Source organism: Achroia grisella, unplaced genomic scaffold (assembly GCF_030625045.1).
Source record: "Achroia grisella isolate CSIRO2021 unplaced genomic scaffold, CSIRO_AGI_Agris_v1 utg540, whole genome shotgun sequence".
Lineage (NCBI taxonomy): Eukaryota > Metazoa > Arthropoda > Insecta > Lepidoptera > Pyralidae > Achroia > Achroia grisella.
The window spans coordinates 300,864-323,008 of NW_026712925.1; the positions used below are offsets into that span (position 1 = coordinate 300,864).

At 34.3% G+C, this 22,145-nt stretch overlaps 1 protein-coding gene across 1 annotated transcript; it reads left to right on the plus strand.

Moving 5' to 3' along the window:
* The first annotated feature begins 192 nt into the window (after positions 1-192).
* Positions 193-20,647, plus strand: LOC131847730 (alpha-mannosidase 2). The gene is given in 21 exon segments (XM_059197367.1): positions 193-702; positions 1,273-1,542; positions 2,221-2,368; positions 3,061-3,235; positions 3,720-4,021; positions 4,139-4,224; positions 4,677-4,771; positions 4,927-4,956; positions 5,677-5,854; positions 6,712-6,896; positions 7,091-7,264; positions 8,443-8,707; positions 9,524-9,696; positions 10,620-10,838; positions 11,761-11,938; positions 12,881-13,039; positions 14,830-14,982; positions 15,454-15,576; positions 15,892-16,074; positions 16,691-16,804; positions 19,589-20,647. Coding segments are annotated over 21 exon segments (3,501 nt in total). The 5' UTR covers positions 193-570; the 3' UTR covers positions 19,748-20,647.
* The last annotated feature ends 1,498 nt before the right edge of the window (positions 20,648-22,145 follow it).

Sequence of the window (22,145 nt, forward strand, 5' to 3'; positions counted from 1 at the left end):
TAGCTCTGTATAAATAATACATCCCTTACAATCGATAAAACTTTAGTTTACCTTCCTTTAGAATATAGTATTGAGCATGTAACTTCTTAGTTCCGTAAAGATAAAGAATTATTTTTATTTTTGAACGAAACTTACACGTATATGTCAGTACAACGTCATTCCTTGTGTCACTACATCGAAGATTATTATTATTTCAGTTTATTGTACTGTGGAATTCTATAATTGAATTGAAGTAATAATATTTTCATTGGTTTTGTTTCGGTAATTTGGATTTGGATTAGTCAATATAGTGTTGTCTTGATCCACATACACAATACTTTTTTATTGACGGGAAACTTGAACATTTTTTTTATATAGTTAGTGTAATTTGGGCTTTCTTTAATTAATTCACTTAGTCGGTCGGCGTTATAGGCAATCGTCAAGAGTTTTTGCAGGTTTTCTGGACTATCGGCTGTAATTTTTCAGTGTAGTACTGTAATCGTCATTCTTTCCTCTTTACTTTGTGACGGATATATCAAATGATATAAAATTATCCTATGTATTTTATTATCTCATAATTAAGTGATCAGTATGAGGATAAGAAGGCTGTCAGCATTCTTTTGGGCAACATGTTTAATTGCATTTGTTTTTATACTTTATGTTGTGACTGACCTGAGCTTTAAATTGCCTAATATTAAACCTGCAATTCAAGAACTTGACGAGGTAAATAAATGTATTCTATTTTAAAAATATATTAGGGACAGGTTGTTTATCTATACATCTATTCTATACATATAAATAAAATTGGATTGTCTGTTTGTAATATTGAAATAATTCCTTTTTACTACATGCATATGAATATAAATATGGTACATACACCAAAATAACATTTTTTTATCAATTTTGTCTGTCTGTCTGTCTATCTGTTCCTTCCGGCACAGTACTAACCAGTAATTCGATATTATATACCTTATTAAATACCTTGTCTTTTTTTTAACTAAGCAGATGAGCAGATTTTAATGAGATTTAATTTTTTTATTTATTTATTCATTTATTTCAGGCAACTAGGCCCATATTATAAATACCTTATAGACTAACATACATGTAATATAATATTTAAAAACCAAAAATGTGATAATAAATTTATTTATTTAAAAAAACTGTACTTAAGTGAAAAAACTTACATAGTTACATTGTTTATTTATTATTTTTCTGTAGTAAAAATATTTTCCATTTGTTTATGTTACTTTGATACACCCCTCACAATATATATTTTTTTTATATACATTATAGAGTAGGTGGTCAACATTTGAATCCAAGTTGCGGCGTTTGGAGAATGAATTATCACAACACAATGCTGTGGTTGGAGAAATAAAACAGGTGATGGACCAGATTTCTGACCAGTCTCAGGTCTACCATCCACCACAGAACCGGCCTAAAGATGAGAAGAAACAGAACAAATTAAGAGATTACAAAGCAGTGGTTGACGGTCATAAAGGACTACATGTAAAATTTAATGAATCATCATGTCCTACAAAATTTGTACCCAAGGCTGATATCCAGGTGAGCAATAGTTTCATAATCTTATTGTCATAACTTTGGTATCTTTTAGATTCTTCTTCTTCAATGATTCCTCAAGGTTGAGGGTTGTAATCGCCAGGTATGCTTCTTCCAACGAAATCTCTCCAGGCATCTTTATCCTGTGCCAAGTGGTCAGCCGACTGCATATCTTATAGTTTATGTAATTGGAATAATAAATGAGCTGACCCCTCATACATTTCCATTCTGAAAGGTTATGTTATACCTCTATATACAGTGATTTCACTGCCATAATTCACCTTGCAACCTAAACACAGCTTACAAATCAAGCTCTTTGACATCTGAAATTAGTGAGATAAAGGTATACATGTAGAAAAAAAGCTGTCCCTTAGACTACTTACCTTGTAAGTAGTTTAAAGGTACAGTCTACCAGAGGATCTTAATCTTTTAGTTTCAACTTCATAATTGAGACAATATATTTTTATTTAATTTCAGTGTTAACATCGAGGTTGTGTTTAACCACAAACATTTAGTTATTTTAGATTTTAAATAAATCTAAAATAACTAAATGTTTGTGGTTTTCAAACATCACCATCAAAGTTTTTTAATTATTAAGATATTGTATGAATGAATAAAATAATTTGTATGTGGATTAATATTTGTTATGAAATTTTAAGAAATTGCACACAATATGGTTTGCAGATGTTGTCAATGTATGATAGGATGACATTTGAAGACAAAGACGGAGGTGTATGGAAACAAGGCTGGAATATAGAATATAAGGAAGACCAGTGGAATAATAAGAATAAACTCAAAGTATTCATTGTACCACATTCACACAATGATCCTGGTAAGTCATGACATCTACAAATATGAACCAAATCAGACATCTACAAATATAAAGTAACCAATGAGACTGAGAGACCTTCTTTATTATATTTTGTTTTATATTTCCTCTTTAATATAATAGTAGTTTTAAATTATAATTAAATTCTATTCTATAAATAAATAAATCAAGGGTCTCAGTGGTCTGGTGCTTTAGCACACTTGCTGAATATTGAAGAATTTAATATGAAATTTATATTTATTAGTATAATTGTTTTTATTGGTCTCAATAATTTCTATGCATTTACACTAAAAGTATTTGCATGTTGTGTTTAATATGTCATAGTATTTAAAACTTAGTTAGGGCCTAGATAGCTCTATATGAATTGTACTGGGTTATTATTATTATAAATATCATAATATAGAGACCCTTTATTTTGGTAACATGCTCAAATTATTACTCATAATAACCCATGTCTGATGTAATCTATGGCAAATTCAAGAAGTGACTAAGACAGTGTAATAGCTTTTAGCTAGTAATTAAAATCAGATGGTAAAATGTAATACTGAACAATTATCTAGTTTTCTCCTGATTTTTAGTAATATATTATTATGATATAAAAGACATGTATAATTTAGTGAAAAGTGCTCACACATAAAAGAGAACTTTCTTAATATTTGTTTATTGTTTGTCAAAATTGATCAACAATATTGCAGGATGGATCAAGACATTCGAGAATTATTACAAATCACAAACAAAGGCAATATTCCAAAACATGGTAGAGAAACTGCCGGAAGGTGTTGGCAGGAAATTTATTTGGGCGGAAATCAGTTACCTGTCATTATGGTGGAGCTTGGACGCGTCTGATAAGGACAAAGTAGTTTTTAAAAAGTTAGTATTTCACATAGTACATACCTATAATATCTAACATGAATGGATAGATACAAATATTCTTAGATATTACTAAAGTTACTGTTAATAAATAATAAATATTTCGAATTTGTACCAATCATAATGTGTAAGAAATTTTGCTGTTAAACTCTAAATAATTAATATAATATTTATTATTTAATGTATTTTGTACTTAACATGAATGACATTAGTAGATCAGTATCACAGATTTGACATTTGTGAATTTATTCCAGTTAAGTACTATATTGAATATAGTTTATGTTTATTAAAATAATTATAGTCTGGCTTTTAACTCGATACACCAAAATTACTGATAAATATGCCAAAATGTAAATCAAGAGCATGACTTCTCGGACAAAAACATCAAATCATTTACATTTAATCAACTCCTGTAAAAGTGTGTTTCTTTCATTATACTTCTAATTTTAAAGCACATAAATAATTGTGAATATATTTTTTTCAGTTTACTAAAGTCAGGCCAGCTAGAAATTGTTACTGGTGGATGGGTAATGAATGATGAGTCTAGCTCACATTGGTTCTCCATCATACAGCAACTGACCACAGGCCATCAATGGTTGTTCAATAACCTAGGCTACATTCCTAAAAATGCTTGGTCCATTGACCCCTTTGGTTACTCTAGTTCACAACCATACCTTTTAAAGTTGGCCGGTTTTGACAACAGTGTTATACAGCGAGTGCATTATAGAGTTAAGAAAGAACTAGCCTTAAACAGGCAATTGGAATTTAAGTGGAGACAGTTATGGGGTAAGATTTTTGGCTTAAGGAAGTTTTTTCTTTCATACATTTTTCATAAACAAACTTACTGTTACAATTATTCTGAAAGAGTATTAAAATATCATATATAAATATTTATGCTTTTAGATGGTGTTGGAAAGACTGATATGTTTACACATATGATGCCATTCTATTCATATGACATACCACATTCATGTGGCCCTGATCCAAAGGTACAACAAAGCACTATTAATTTATCAGTATATCTATATTGATTATAAGTTATACTGTAAGATCTATCTAATGATAATAATATCATAGATTGCTGTAATTATGGTTCATATTAAATATTTTAAATTTCATAAATTGCTACATAAACTTGTGTACTAAATTTAATAGATTTCTTCTGTACATATACCTTCAGATAACATCAGGTAGACTGTGTAAACAGTTGTCGGCCTGAGTGAGAATAACCAATAATATTACAGTATAGGAGGTATGACATTGACATTTAGCCCTCAGGAACGCATGAATCACGGGCGCCAGATGGTAACGTCCTTCTTGTTCATGTTTATAAGTGACCATTATTAGATAAAAAAGTCCCACCGTTATTTTCTTAACTTGTGGATGGTAGTATTTGATTCTTAATTATATTATTTTATACATCAATGTATATTTTTTTAAGATTTGCTGTCAGTTTGATTTCAAACGTTTACCTGGTAATGGCGTCTCTTGTCCGCTATATGGGGGATCTTGTAAGATTAAGTGAACCCCTCCAAGAAAAATAATACTTACTATACATACGTAGTATACATATGGGTGTTACAAATGTTTTTATTACGAGTAAAACTCTGTTATCTAAAGCAAGTAATGTGTGCTTAACATTTTTTCCGTATATCTTTCAATATCTTTAGCGGTAACCCCTACCTACATTAAAAAATAATACAGAAAAATGTCCAGGAAAGGTAAAGTGAAGTAAATCTATTACAAATTATTGTCATCAATGATCAAAATCAATAATATATGGTTTTATACAATACTAATAGATAAAAAAATATGCCGTTCTACAAAGAATGTTGAATAATGTATTGAAAGTGCGAAAGTAAAAGGATGTACAATGGCTTACTTATAGCACAGATAATATTACATAGTTATAGTGAAACTGCTATGAGAAATAAAATCTAATATCTATAAGTAACATCACACTGATATCAGTATTTATGAACTGATGCTCACATTTCAATAGTTAAAATTTCGAGTTTTAATACTAAAATGTAAAAGTGATGTTATAAAGTTTAAGGCACTTTAGCGGAGAGGTCATAAATCAGTGATTTTCTACACGAACTTTGTTACCTACAATATTATACCTCGTCAACCCTTCTCCCTTCTCCCTTCCCCTTGAACGTGTGACATTATTTATGTATGGCCTTCAATGTGAGACTGTATGTATAATGTATATACATAAATCCCTTTCAGGGGGAAAGGCAATTGTTAATAAAGTGGTGTGATGACCCCATTGCTAGCAATGTAGCATGTCAGGTTGATCTCCACGCGGCTCCACCTGAAAACGAATTTACCACAATTTACTAACTTCATCCTATCATCCTCCTCTGGTGCCCCGCGTAAACCGTTTGGGGCAGACGGGAGAACCATACCATTATCATCTATTAAAAAATCCCTTTCAGGGCCCATTTGATCCTGGATCAATGGCGCAAAAAGGCGCAGTTGTATCGGAGCAGTGTGGTGATGTTCCCACTTGGCGACGACTTCCGTTATGATCGCACTAACGAATGGGACAATCAGTATAGCAATTATGAAATGCTAATAGATTATATCAATAGCAATGATGCATGGAATACTGAGGTATGTACCATTAACTACTCGTATTTATAGCCACGCCAGAGACATAATGTTTTAACCTTTTTATTTATTTACTAGCTGTGCCCATGGTTTCACCCGCATTCATTTTCAGTAAAAAATATAGTCTATATGTTATTCTGGTACATAAGCTATATCACTGTAAAGTTTCATAAAAATTCGTTTCGTAGTTTTTGCATGTAGACAAAGAGTAACAAACAACCATACTCACAAACTTTCGCGTTTATCATATTAAGATATATTTTTTATAGACAAATACCCTTTTAAAGGTTTATAGTATTGCAATGGGTATTTGGGAAGTTATTATATTCTTATACATAAGTATAGCATATTTCTTGTTATAAGTAATAGATTACTGATAAATAACTGGAATACGGCTACGCTTTGATTCGAGATATTTAAATAAATGACATAATTTTCCCGCATGACTAAAACGCATATCTAATTGACAGTGTTTTGTTTGTTTACTTAAACTATAGAAATGTTTTACCAGTAGTACATTCATCTGTCGTATATAAATATAAATGTAAAGTTATTGAATATTTTATGTTTTCATGGAATACAAATATTGATAAATATTAATAAATCATTGTCAATGTAAATGTTTCCAAAATAATCTTATTTTGCTAATTATTGTGCCTACTCGTACAACTACAACTATTATATGCCATATATTCATTTGTATGATTGTATGTATCGGTCTTGGTGTTTTCTATGTCAGTCTTTATGTCAGTTGTCTAGTACTATAACACAAGCTATGCTTACCTTGGGCCTAGACGACGTTGTGTGAATTGTCCAGGGGTATCATTATATTAAAAAATAGGATGATATTGATTATACAGGTACAATTTGGCACTTTGGAAGACTATTTCAAAGCTGTACACTCGGAGATAAAGCTATCTGACTTCCCGGCTCTATCTGGAGACTTCTTCACGTATGCAGACAGAAACCAGCACTATTGGAGTGGTTATTATACCTCAAGGCCATTCTATAAAAATATGGATAGAGTACTCTTAGCATACGTGAGGTTAGTGAATTCATTGTACTCATTTACTTTATATTGACTGCTATACTAGTTAATATGTGCTATATATATGCTAGACTAATATATAGAAAACACCCAGACGAGTGTTTTCAATTGTATTATTTCTTTACTAGTAAATTAAAAGCTCTATATAAACGCTGTAATTTTTATATTTCCATAATGTCTTTATCGAACAGAGCAGCGGAAATAATAACAGCTCAGGCGACCACTACGGGTTCTATTACAAATATAATGTCGTTGCAACTTCGCGACCGTGTGGAGCAGGCGCGCCGTATGCTAGCCTTATTCCAGCATCACGACGGTATTACCGGTACTTCCAGAGATGAGGTACGAGAAGATTACGCCAAGAAGTGAGTACCCATATTGTTTCCAAACTAACTCATTTTTCTTACTTCAAGATTTGAAAATCGATTTTAGTTTTACTATACTATTGATGAAAGGAGTCGCTAAACGATGATGATGATTTAAAATTAAAATTTGAAACAGATTAAAAATCTATAGTTTTGTGATATCTATGGAGCTTCATTATAGTTGTAATCACGAATCATACAGATTCGCAATTGCAACTATAATGAAGCTCCAGCTTTTAATTGTAACAATGAATTCGTTAATGTAAAACCGAAAGCCGATCCATTTTAATCTATTACAATTCATAATTGTCAACAAGGGGTTTCCTCGCACATGTTGAGGTAAGTTTTAGATCCTGGTTTTTTATGCACTCTGGTTATGTCCATCTTAATTTGACGGCTTCGGTGATCTAGCGGTTTAGCACACCGCTTTACTTCCAATGGTCGTTAGTTCGATTCCTGACTGAAGGAAACTCTGAAACTACAAACATTGGTAGACTATGGCTACTAAGGCTATTGGCTATTGGCTACTAAAAATTGGTAGACTTGTTATATATATATATAAAACCATTCCCCAAGTATGTTTCTACTTTTAAATTAGGATAAGTTAAGTTGTAAGATAATGCTTTGAGCGATAAGGCCGTTTTTTGTTTTAAGTTTGTTTTGTGATTATTTGTTTATTTTTATGCACAATAAAGTTTTATTATTTTATTATTCATTGAAATATATATGTATATTAGATGTGCCCGCGATTTCACCCGTAAGAAATGTATGGCCTATATGTTGTTCTGATGTATCATCATTACATAGTATAAAACAAAGTGGTTATCGCTGTCTGTTCCTATGTATGCTTAAATCTTTAAAATTACGCAACGGATTTTGAAGCGGGTTTTTTTAATAGATAGAGTGATTCAACAGGAAGGTTTACATATATTATACATGTATACCCGTGCGAAGCTGGGGCGAGTAGCTAGTAAGCTATATTACTGTAAAGTTTCATCAAAATCCGTTCAGTAGTTTTTGCGTGAAAGAGTAACAAGCATATATCCATACTCACAAAGTTTCGCGTTTACAATATTGTTGTTGCCCCGGAGTCAAAGCCCTAACCTTCACCCCTTTAGAGGGGTGCAGAAGACCAATATCATGTCTTGTCGCTTGTACCATTAACGTATTTGTTGTAGAATGCTAACAGCAATCAAACACAGCCAGTCGGCGATCCAACAAGCTGCCTATTATTTACTCAAACAACCGCCACTTATAGAGCAGACCCAGGAGGATATATATTTCGACGTGGATGACATATGGAGACGCCATGACGAAATACCGGGCAGGATCACAATAGCTTTAGACGTGGTGTCACCGTCAAGAAGATTGGTTCTGTACAATGCCTTGGCTTTTAAGAGGCACGAAGTTTTGACTGTTTTGGTTTCCTCGCCTCATGTTGAGGTAAGTTTTAAATATTCCTTTCCTGGTTTTATATACACTCTGGTTAGATAACTTCAATCTTTATCTGACGGCCTCGGTGGTCTAGCAGTTTAGCACACCGCTTTACTTCTAATGGTCGTGGGTTCGATTACTCGCACGGTGCAAACATTTGTATTCATTAGTATGATTTTTTGTATGGATCTGGGTGTTTTCTATGTATGTATTTACAAAAATAAGTATTATCAATGGATTTGTATCAAACATCTATGTAAAATTCTGCTTAGTCTGGGACTAGATGACGCTATGTGAATAATCCAGGGTTGTTATTGCCATACCATTCAATCTTAAAAAATTACGACCTTTGCTGTTGAAGACACTCCCTCGCTGTCCAATGATAGGAGATTGAATCCCCGCAAAAACATGCATTATTAGATATTACCAAATATTATTATTATTATTTATTTATTACTCTTTATTGCATCCAAAATGTAATAAAAAGAACATTTTATATTAATATTGACCCAGGTGTTTTAGATGTACGTTATGTATTTATTAACAAAAAATGTACTTTGCTAAGTTTAGATAGCAGTGTTATGGTAAAATCTTTTATTTCATATAGTTTTAATTAAGAATTGTCATCTTATTTAAGAATATAAAAGTGTAAAATGACCCTTACATATTAATTCAAATCAAAAATAATTTATTCTTGTAGGATATTTTAGCCGCTTTTTGACGTCACATTTTTTATATTAATAATTTTCCCTACCGTCCAGTATAAAGATTCAATTGAGAAGAACTGGCAAAAAATTCATCTGGATTTCTATTAAAATTATATAGGTGTTCGACCCAGAAGGCAACCCTATAATGGCTCAGGTGTCACCTGTGGTGGCTGGAGAGAAGCGACTCGGGTTTGCAGCTAACAAGTTCCAGTTGTCCTTCCCGGTCACTGTAGACGCACTGTCCTTGACTATGTACTCGGTGTCGTTACGTGACAACATGAGTATTAACAAGTAAGTGCTATTATTGTGTAAAAAAAAAACTATATATTATTTTTTTTTCGGACTACACTAATTCTGTTGGCCGTAGTTGGCCTTGACATCACCGGACGATAGGGGGCGAGTGCACATGACATTCCAAACCCGCGGAAGAACTTATGGAGCGGCTGAGGCCAACTCCCGCCTGACGGAGACGACTTTAGTCTCAGGGCACCGCTGGGGGTTCGAAGCTCAGCTCAGGCCATCGTAATTTCGATCCTCGTTTGAATTGGACGGGGGATCGATCAGAGGGGGATATATATTGTATTAGCAATATGATTGCCTCAGGTCTCTGAAAGAAGGCAATTTATTTATTTAAGGAAACATATGGAAGAAATTTAACCAGCGGTAATAAATATTGTAAAATATGCTGAATTGTTAAGTATACTTATGCCGCTTGCACTAGTAGGTTATAATAGAATGATCATGAAGTCAGATAAGGAATACATTTGGAATTACTAACGAAGAATGGAAATGGAAACCATTATGGATAATTACTAATGAATTTGTTACGATGGGCTAACTAACCTGAACTCATGCTCATGGTTTCATTAACGGCCTTAGCTTAAATCAATCTGCAGATATGGCCAAGCAGAAAAGGAAACGCCAATACACTTCCTATGTGGTTATAGAAAACTAATGCATAAACAAAATATCTCTTTTGGAAAGTTTACACTTTATCCTAAGGAGGTAAAAACCATCGTTCCTAAGAATATCCCTCAATTCTTGTCCCTCACGGGTCTAGCTAGTGAACTTTGAATAATGGCGAGTACAATAGATCTATGCAAGTCGCAGTGTTATAGGTCTTAGCAGCTGACAATAGCCCAAACTCTCGAATAAAAAAATCATTAACGGAGGTGGTTGTATCATCCTAATATAATCATTTAAAAAAATCACAGGTATACAGCTTATTCTCGGGTTCGTGTATACAACGCGGACTACTGGACAATAGAACTACCAAAGATGTTCCAAGTGGAACAACCTTCAGCGCGGCTCAATGAGGACGTGACAGTACAGGCTGGGAACAGCACACGAGTGGTTGCCAACATGAACGGACTTCTCAAGGCCATTGTATCTTCGACTGGTGGAACCACGCCCGTTCATATGGACTATGTGCAGTAAGACTATGTTATCTATATATTAAGTGAATCAAAGGCTTTGTTTTATAAGAAACTTGCGCGAACGGAGGATAAAATGTTAGCTCACTCACATTTATAGTTTGTATAGAGAAAGGGTGTATAATCGTAATATTCTTTTAAATTATACTCAAAAATACATTATTTCATTAAAAAAACATTACACGGACTACCATATCTTGACAAAATCATAATAATAACTTAATGGAAATACGGTATAAATATTGTTTTCCTTTAAGGATAAGTTAAGTCATCTTTCCCTTGCCTCTATCCCATTATTTGGGGTCGGCGCAGTATGTCATTCTCTTCCACTGCTCTCTATCGGTCGTCATATCTGAACATACTCTTCTTTTATTCATATCGTCTTTCACACAATCCATCCATCTTTTCTTAGGGCGTCCCTCTCTTTACATCCATCCACATTCATATTATACACTTTCCATAAGATATGATCCTCGTTCCTCCGCATAACATGCCCATACCAGCTCAATCTGTTACCTCGCAACTTTTCTATAACTGGCGCAACTTTCAAACTTCCACGTATATACACATTACTTATTCTGTCATTCCTGGTAACCCCACACATCCATCTTAACATTCGCATTTCTCCCACATGCACACGTCTTTCGTCCATCCCCTTTACGGCCCAACATTCAGATCCATACAAAATGACAGGTCTTATGATAGATTTTAAGGATAAGTTAAGTAAGTTCCTTAAAATGTAATATTTTTAATATTATTGAAAATAGAGACATAATGCATAATAAAAGACTAGAGGCGGCGTGGAAGTAAGATGATAATATGAACATACATATTTGATTTCGTTTAAACTGCACAACTGAAGAAAAAAACCTAAATAATATCTTAATAAAGGCTATAATTATAATATACATCATTATTATAGGTACGACACTCAAAAAGGAAATGACAATAACAGTGGTGGCTACTTGTTCATTCCGGCCGGTCCTGCCCAGCCGTTCAAAGCGGATCCTTACCCCGAGATAGTAATTACTGAGGGCATTTATAAATCGACATTATATTCTTCTCTCAATGGACCTAGAGCTGCTGAGATAGTGCTAGCTGTAAGTGTATTTATATTTAGTTTCCTTTTATATATTTCCTGTACAGAACGTCTTGCTTAGTTTATTATAGTGACTTACACCCATGGTCATGTCTGGCAATCACAGATTTGTGTCAATTAGTGTTTGTGACTACTGAAGAATACCGTTAACAAACCAAACTTAATCAAAGGCACAGCAATACTGTGCTAATTCATATATATACAATAAAATGTGGGCATAGTAAGTAGGTAAGTGTTGGATTCATCATCGACAGTTGACAATGTGTCTGACTAAGATAGCAGTCGTAAAGATGTTTTTAATCCTCATGATAGACGTTATATTTTTAATACTACAGTAGTAGTCAATTAGTGGTGTACTTATATAATTAAAATTGCTTTATTAAGCTACTGTTTTGTTACTTGGTAATTTCTTCTTTATTTTTTCGTGAGATGTTTCATTACTGTATCAGGAAAATCATAAGTATATTTAGTTAAATAGTGATCGCATTATATGAATCATATCCATTGTATGACTGCTTTACAGTTTAAGCAACTAAAGATATTATATGATTGATATATGTACTTCTATTGGGTGCAATTATTGAGGATCAAGGTATCTAAGATTTTGTTTCCGATATCTAAGATAGGACAGTAATTCAATTTACAATCAAATTCAAAAGACAATTAATATAAGATACAAGGTTAAAAAAAGAGTTTCCGTTGTATTAAACCTACCAACACAACTCATATTTTTAAAGCCATTTTAAACGAACTGATCATTTATTTGTTGTAAAGTGGACAGACCTTTATAAGTACATGACATCCATACATAAGATGCATAAGATCTATGCATTACAATTCCCTAGAACAAAGGTTTTATGCGTCCAATATCTAAAATGGGTCATTAGCCTCTTAAATTTATTAATTCTGTATTTTTATATTGCATCATACGTATTATATACAGATTTCAGTATACGATAACCCATCGTTACCGCAAGCTGAGGTGGAGATAAGCAACACTCTGCTCATCGATCCGATAGTAGACGACATAGAGCTGGCTATGCGATTCTCCACCGAAATCAAGAATGGAGACGTCTTTTATACAGATCTTAATGGCATGCAGGTATATATATATTTTTGGAGTGTCTAATTATTTTTGGCGCCATTGTTCCCGCTATCTGTTTATATTATTTTACGTAAAAATATCGTAACAGTAAAAATTGGTTGGTACAAGAAAATTCAAGCGACAAATATTCACAGCGCATATACACTTCAATATAAATAAAAATATTGTTTTTATTTTGTATATGTTAAAAAGAACAATTTCATGACGGTACTTTTATTTCTTACATTTTCTTTCTTTTATTTCTCATAATGAAGAATGTTACTAGGTATGCCAAATCGGTCGAAAGTTTGATATAGTAAAGTTTGTATGTATACAAATATACTAGTTTTTGTTTTAGTAGTCAAAAATATCTATTAGTTTTGATTTTATAGGCATTAAAACTTACGATAAATTTCGAGTCCCGCTAACAGTCACGTGACGTGTGACGTCATTTTACAACGCTCCGCTCCGCTTAGTAGGGAGTCGTCAGTATTTTGTTTTGTTTTCATTCACGCATTACGTTATTATTCTATTAATTAATTAAATGGTTGAGGGAGTCGAAAAATAGCAATCGAATAATATGCTTAAAATAGATGCATTAATGGTTTTATCAACAAATAGTGATTTCGTTGATGCCGAAATGCGAGGAATAAAAATGCAAAGGTAAGTTAACTTTTCTTGCTATTTACAAAATAATTTATCTGTTTTAAAGTGTTTTGTTAAAAAAAATACCAAACTGATGTCATATTGCAAGTATTGCCACTCAAATAGGCAGAAGTAGCAAACCTTTTAAGTTATAGACAACAAATATGTGTTAGAGTTTTATATCTATAGGTACGTATGTACATCTGTAAATATACCTATATTTACAGATGTACATACGTACCTCTCTTAGTAAATTTAACTAAACAAATATATTGATTTATAGTGGGTAGAACAGATGTACTAAATCTTTTTTTAATTTTGATTTTTCTTATTAATAAAATACGTAAGCCGTTTTATTTGTTTTTATTTGTGACTTATTCCAAGTCGGCAAGAGACAGCTTTGGTGATCATGCTATCGGTTACATACAAGTAAAAAGAGCAAGTGATGTTTGTATGGGCAAATGCAGAATCACGCGCGTACGTACCACACGGTACCGTTGCTGTTTAGAATGTAATGAAAACAACTAAGAAGTTTTAAACGTAACTTGCGAAGATTGTGCCGCCAACAGAGGCTGTAAACGTACTGTACGCATTTTTAATGTGACTACATCGTCGAAGAGAGGACCCGACGACTATTATCAAATTTGTTGGATTTTTTTGTGATTATTAAAAAAATAACTATTACTTTGATGGTTGTATTTGTATATTTCGGCACAACACATGATTTTCTAGTATTTGGTTTGGTAATTTTTGAAGATATTTATAATTTCTAATAAAACGAAAGACGACTCCGTGCTGAGAGCGCGAGCGGACAGAGCGAGTGTTGTACTATGACGTCACACCGTCACACGAGTCCGCATCGCACGTTTACTTCTATAAATCAGAAACTAATTGACGTATTGAAGTAATTCTTTCACTTATATTTTTTATTTTTGACAGAGAATATGTAAAGCTAATATTCAAAATTAGTTAACATTCTTCATTGTATAATGTTTCTTATAAATAATAAGATAAGTTGGGTTCTCTTATATTACCCACAAGGAAGTTCGAAGCAGAATATGTTTAATGACAAGTTTCTAATGGATGCCTAATGGGTCTAGTAGTTTTTAAATTTTACTGTTACATTTATCCTTACAATATTAGTGGAGCTGTTTTCTGCTTAGATGACAAAACGTCGGTATTTTGAGAAGCTGCCGCTTCAAGCCAATTTCTACCCGTTACCAACGGCGGCGTACATTGAAGACGAGAAGACGAGGTTCACATTGCTCACCTCCACGCCGCTTGGCATGGCCGCGCTGCAGCCCGGACAAATGGAGGTTCTATATTTATTTTCTTTGTTAATTTTTATTATGTAATTGCAATGGCAAACTATGTAGCTTAGACGGCATTCCTGATGGGGCGTCCATTAATCATGTGACCACATTCTTATGCTAATTTCGTAGCCTCACCATTTAACAGAAATAGCTTACAAAACATGATGCTTGGGATTGCTGAAATGTGTAGGTGAGACTAATATACATATGTAGACGATTTTTACTTTGTAAATGAAACACAGTAGTCTATTTTGTACCTCTGTTTGATATATCTATGCTTACACTGATAGTGCACTTGCAAAATACCAGTAAATGAGGAAAATATATAAAAATAAAAACCTCTTTAGCTCAACCCACCATAGCTTTGTTTCTTTAATCGAATATGCTCAATGTGAAAATCCACCTCAACCGTCTTCACATAATTCTGTCTGCCTTGTGTAGTATAATCGCTAATAATATGTTTTTTATTAACAGGTGATGCAAGACAGGAGACTCAGTAGAGATGACAACCGGGGAATGAACCAGGGCGTGCTTGATAATGTTCGAACACGCCACACCTTCCGCGCCATTGTGGAGCATCCTACCGCGTCCTGTACGGTATGTGTAGTTTCCAGTAATAGTACATACATACTTCTATCTTATACGAAAGTTCGTTCAGACAGGGTAATCTAGAGGAATCGTCAACGGCAAAAGCAATCGCTTCATATTTTTTTAATGGATTATAATGGAACGATGTTTTCGCCCTCGCCAACTGTGTACGCTGGCGGGGCACGAGCTATTACTTAATATTATGGATATGTCACGTTTACTTTTTTAAATAATATTTTGTTTTACTCTAATGTACAATAAAAAAAAATCGGCCCGTTGATGAAAATCGCCGGTCACGCTAACTAATATGTGATGTGGGTACAGCCGGGCGCAGTGAGCGGGCGGCTGAGCGTGGGCGCGCACGTGTCGCAGCAGCTGCAGCTGCAGCCGGCGCTGGTGCTGCACCACGCCGCGCCGCACCTCGCGCCGCCGCCCGCCTACTCGCGGGCCGCCGCCGCCCCCGTCGATGTCGTGCTCGCTTCCTACAGGGCGCATGTCTCCACTAAGGTGAGGAACATAGGGAACGATGCTCCCGCCTGCGCTGACGCTTTACGAGGAGTATGATAAAATGATCATGACGTCAGGTCCGGTAGCCCATCGTGACAAATTCACAAGAAACTTATCTAGATGGTTTCCAGGAGGAACCACGGAGCTGAACCTGACATGGTACATTGCTAGCGATGGGGTTATTAGCCCACATAACTAACATGGATGATAAGATGAGTGGTATAATAAATGGGATTGGGTTGCTAATAATATACCATGGTAACTTTCTTTCGGTTATGAAAGAATGCTGATACCAAAATTTTTATGTTTAATAGCAACATTTATAATAGTATGTATATTAGTAACAATGTGCTTTTCCGACTAATTATCCAATATGTAATAATTATGAGAGTCGGATTTATTACTGTTACAGTTAGTCAAAATTATAAATTGAAAATAAAGTTATTTGTTGTTGGCCAATTTTGTACTGAACATATTTGCGCTCAAAATCGTAAGGATACTGATCCACTAGGCCACAATGATTGCATTAAATAGTTAAGTAGCGTTACAAAATAAACAATTAGACTTACTTTACATTATTGACTGTAAATTTAATATTTTCTAATACAAATTTCAGATCAAAAATGGCAAGCCTACACAGGGTTTGGGAATGACCTTCCAACGTGTTTATTTAGACAATTGTTTTGGGAACAAGGAGATAAGCAAATGGTATCCCACTGGAGATGGGCAGGTACGTTATTAATAATTACTATTTTAATCGTAATTATCGTGTAACTATACACACATAAATAGAAACCTATCTTTTAAATAAAACTAGTAACTCTAATATTCCTAAGAGCATTTGTTTTGAATATTTTGCCTATGAATCGAAATAATGTAAGTAAGATGAAAATCTGTATGTGTAAAATATACAAGTATTTCAATCCTGAAATATTGTTGACTGTTTTATCATATTATTAACATTAAGTTCACTTAAGTGTCCTACGTTTTTTAGTTATTGTTATATAATAGAACATATTTAAAACTAGAATAGCAATGTATTTATATAACATTAACGATATAGGAAGGTGTCGAGGATAACTGTAAAAAGATCATGATCCATGAGATCCATATACGATATATATGTGTACCTATAAGTTTTGTATAATATTCAGTATACCTTTAATTTACATTTCACCAATTATTCAGATTTAATGCGACTAACTACCATAAAACATTTTTAAAAGTGGTAGAGCAAGCTGTACGACCACACGTGGTTGTTTAGCTCGATTGGGCTGCTCGAACCGGGAAATAGCACACCTCGGCAGAAAACCGGCGTTAAGCGTTATCGCGTTTCGCATGGTGATCTGTAGGTTCCGGATGCCCCTCCCCCTCCCCCTATCCCTTTCCTACTCCCTTCCCCTACCCACCCCTTTCTTACATACCATGGCAGCGGAATATAAGAGATTTTTACCCCAGGGTGGTACCAGTAACCGTGTTACTGGAGAATCCACCCCTGAGATATCACACTCGGGCTGCCCTGCGTATTCTGGGGTGGGCAATACTCCGCTCCATTTGGCCAACAGGAAACCGAGCAAATCTCCATCGGCATTTCCCTTGCTCAGAGTCAGTTTTTGCAACATCAGGGGAATTAATTCCAATCTCAACGCCGTCCACCACCGCCTAGAGACGGCGAGGCCGGCTTTGCTCTTACTTACGGAGACGCAAATATCCTGTCCCGACGAAATTTCGTACCTGACCTACCCTGGATAAAATTTACCCAAAAGCTGGTACGTAAGTCTATTTTCTCCCTTGATATCCACAAGTCGAGTGGGCCTGACGGTACTCCTGCTATTGTGCTCAGGACGTGTGCACCTGTGTTGGCTCCGGTACTAACGCGTCTTTTCCGGTACTGCTACTCTACAGGTGTAGTCCCGAAACTGGAAGACTGCTTTGGTTCATCCGATCCCTAAGAAGGGAGATCGCTCAGATCCAGCTAACTATAGGCCCATAGCCATCACCTCCTTATTCTCAAAGACCATGGAGTCGGTTGTCAACCGTCAACTCCTACGATACCTAGAAGTGAACCAGTCGATTTCTGATCGTCAGTATGGCTTTTGCCAGGATCGCTCAGCTGGTGATCTTCTAGTGTATTTGACACATCGATGGGCAGAGGCTATTGAGAGTAAGGGGGAGGGCCTATCTGTTGGTTTGGACATTGCGAAGGCCTTTGATCGGGTTTGGCATAAAGCTCTTCTTTCAAAGCTACCATCCCTCGGGTTGCCTGCGAAGTTATGTAAATGGGTCGCCAGCTTTCTCGCTGATCGGAGCATCAAGATCGTTGTCGATGGTGCATGCTCCGACCCACACTCTGTGAATGCTGGTGTTCCACAAGGCTGTGTGCTGTCTCCGACTCTGTTCCTCCTGCATATCAATGACATGTTACAAATCAACAACATTCATTACTATGCGGATGACAGTACCGGAGATGCCTTGTATAGCGACCATGCTAATATGTCGCAGGCAAAAGTTATAGAGTACCGGAACAAACTTGTGTCCGAAATCGAAACTTCACTCCATCAAGTTTCGGTTTGGGGTCAGGAAAATTGTGTTCAATTCAACCCCAAGAAGACACAAGTTTGCGCGTTTACCGCTAAAAAGAATCCATTTATCGTATCTCCTCAGTTTCAAGACACTCTCCTTGAAGTGAAGCCAAATCTCGAGGTCCTTGGCATTGATATATCCAGTGACGTTCAGTTTTGCGGTCATTTGGAGGACAAGGCTAAAATAGCCTCAAAAAAGCTTGGTGTGCTCAATAGAGTGAGACGGTATTTCACGGCGGCCCATCGCTTGCAATTATACAAGGCGCAGATCCGGGCGCACATGGAATACTGTTCTCATCTCTGGGCGGGAGCACCACAATACCAACTACTTCCATTTGAGAGCAGTCAGAATCATTAGTAATCAACGTCTATGTGACAGACTCGACCCATTGGCTTTGCGGCGAGATATTGCATCTCTGTGCATTTTCTACAGCATATATAACGGGGAGTGTTCTGAGGAATTGTTCGGAATAATACCAGCTGCTGAGTTTCACCACCGTACCACCCGCCAGAAACTGAAATACCATCCTTATCATCTGGATGAATGGCGGTCTTCCACAGTGCGGTTTTCTAGAAACTTTTTGCCTCGCACAACCACATTGTGGAATCACCTTCCAGCAATGGTATTTCCGAACCGATACGATATTGAAACCTTCAAGAAAAGAGCTTATTCCTTTTTAAAAGGCCGACAACGTACTTGCAATTCCCCTGGTGTTGCGGGTGCTCATGGGCGGCGGTAATCACTTACCATCAGGTGAGCCGCATGCTCATTTGTCCACTGTTATAAAAAAAAAATACTAGAAAATTAGAACTTACATGCAAAACGAAAACATTTTGATTGCATGTAACATTCTTTTTATTGACCATAATATATCTATGTATATTACAATACCTTTATATTTTAACATTATGTTAAAATTTTAATTTTGCAGGTACAATTATCCGAATTAGTAGAGGTGCGGCCGGATGAAATATTTGAGAGCTCACTTACTTTTATGCACATAGGCAAAGCCGTACCAGAGGGTGTACTCACGCTCTGCCCCATGGAGATCCGTTCTGTTTTTATTAATCATACCATGAAGCACGGTTAAATTTTAAGCAGGATAATCATCTTTATTGTACGACTACCAGTTAAATGTGTTGTATATATTATTCATGTACATAGTATTTGTTAATATTTTACCACAAATAATGACTTTTCTTTTGACAGTATCTAACAAACAAAATACTCAATCACTCCAGAAGCTTTAGTAATATCGATCGAAATTATTGACTACAAAAGTACAGTTATTATATCTCAAATCGTGAGAGTACCAACACTATAAAGAGAACATATGATAAGATTGTAGACTATAGTCAGAGAGAAACATAAAATCCTATTAGGTCAAAGTGTAATAAATGTGATACCACAGATGAAAAAAAACGAAGATTGGCTACTTTGTTTTCTTGAATTTTGTTGCTGTAGACCCTTATGTAGAGAGCAAAGGTTAAACGTAAATGTCGTCTTTCGTTATTTTGAGAGGCATTTTAGAAGTTCTCCTTGCGGTAAAAGTCAAAAGCATTTATTTATATAAAACGTGATTAGCCATTTATGTAATTTATTATTTCTTAATATTCCAAATGTTTCTAATTCAGTGTGCTGTATCTTTTAGGAACAATTGTTAATAAACTCAACCCGAAATTATAAAAAAACTCAGGTTATTTTTAAAATAATTTTGCTTGTACTACTTGAAACCAAAAATGTTTGTTCAATAGATTCTCAGTTATGAATAAACTGTGTAACATGATTATATTCTTTCCACGTATTTAAGCATTTTTAAGTTAACAAATACAGATATAGACTGTTTTTATTTAAAATATTTATAATGCAGAATTGTTGTTACTTGTAAAGAACTAAAGAACCTTCAGTAAATGTGTAAGGATCATAAAAAATAAAATTATTTTTAAATAATCCATTCAAAGAACTTTCGTTGACGACTATGATAGCGTATAATGGTAGAACCATTATGTCGTTGTTAACTATGCTCCATTTTAGTAAAAAAAATACCTCCTAGCTAGTCGATTTCACTAACACATTCATTAAAATTCTGAATGCTCCCGAAATATCTTATAATTATTGATGCAACACTGATTTTTTTTAAGTGCGTCATGTTTTCTTATTTTAGATTTTAATAAGATTTTAAAATTTTATTATTATTACAGTAATATAGGATAAAAAACATTAATATTTGAAAGACTAATATTGTTATTTAGCTTTTATTTTCTTAAACTTTGAAAAAGGTGAGAGAGTTATTTACTTTTCTTATGTTCCTCTTTTTTTACACACTTTGTAATAAAAACTTATAATTTTTATATATATCATATTATCAGTTGTCTAAGTTTGGACTAAAGTCGTGGTCGTGAGTTCAACTCAGAATAATATGTTTATATTCCTAATTATGTGTTTGTTTCGTCAGTTCCTTTCTGTGTATTTATAATGTGCAATAATTTACGTTTTATCGAATGTTTATCAGTTGTCGAGTACACATAGTACAAGGTCAGTTTTATTCTCTCTTGATGGTGCTGCGTGATATATCCAAGCATACTTATAAGTTATACTGTAATATGTTGCATTATTTAGTTATTATATTTTTGACAGTGAAACAAGTTTGTTGAGTTATATTAGTATTTAATTAATTAAATGTAAATATATTTTATTACCTAATGTTTTGTATATATACGTCAGTAAAATGTACAAGTAATTATTTTGGGTGTGCGATATGATGATCTCTTAAAGAAAAGCGTAATTATATGTAGATATACATATATATGGGCTTTGTACTATTTTTTTTTGTCACGTATGGTATTTTTAATTGCAATTGTAAATCATAGTTGTGATTGTAAATAATTTTAAATAAAATTAACCATTGTAATAAAATATTGTTTTGATTTTCAAATTTGTCATTGTTTTTTATGTTCCATTTTAGGAAGAGCATACAAGCCGGTGGATGTTCCCGAATACATATCCGATCATACTGTTATATATTGGCGACATTTACCATTCAAAATTGAAAAACACTGATGTTGTATTGTAACAAACTGAAATATTACATTATTTGTAAAGGTGGCGATGACAAGAGATAAATTGTCCAATAAAAACAATTATCATTCAAAATGTTTTATTCAATAATTAAATAGGTAACTTAAATTGCCACAATATTAACAAAAAGTGGTTGTAGAATACTGATAACAATTAAAATTTGTTTTTAATACCCTGGTGGATTGGTGAATCAATCATTTGAAATAATGTACGAATACTGCTTAACCATACTTTATATGACTCGCCCGTCTTTTAGGGCCTTAACTTCAGGTACAGTATGACTTAACTTCAGGTGCAGACTAAGAGCAATAAAACTAAACTAAAAATAATTTATCACTCTGTACAGTCGCTATAGTAGTAAATATTGTTATCCACCGATTCACACATTTTTTAAATTAATATTTAACAAT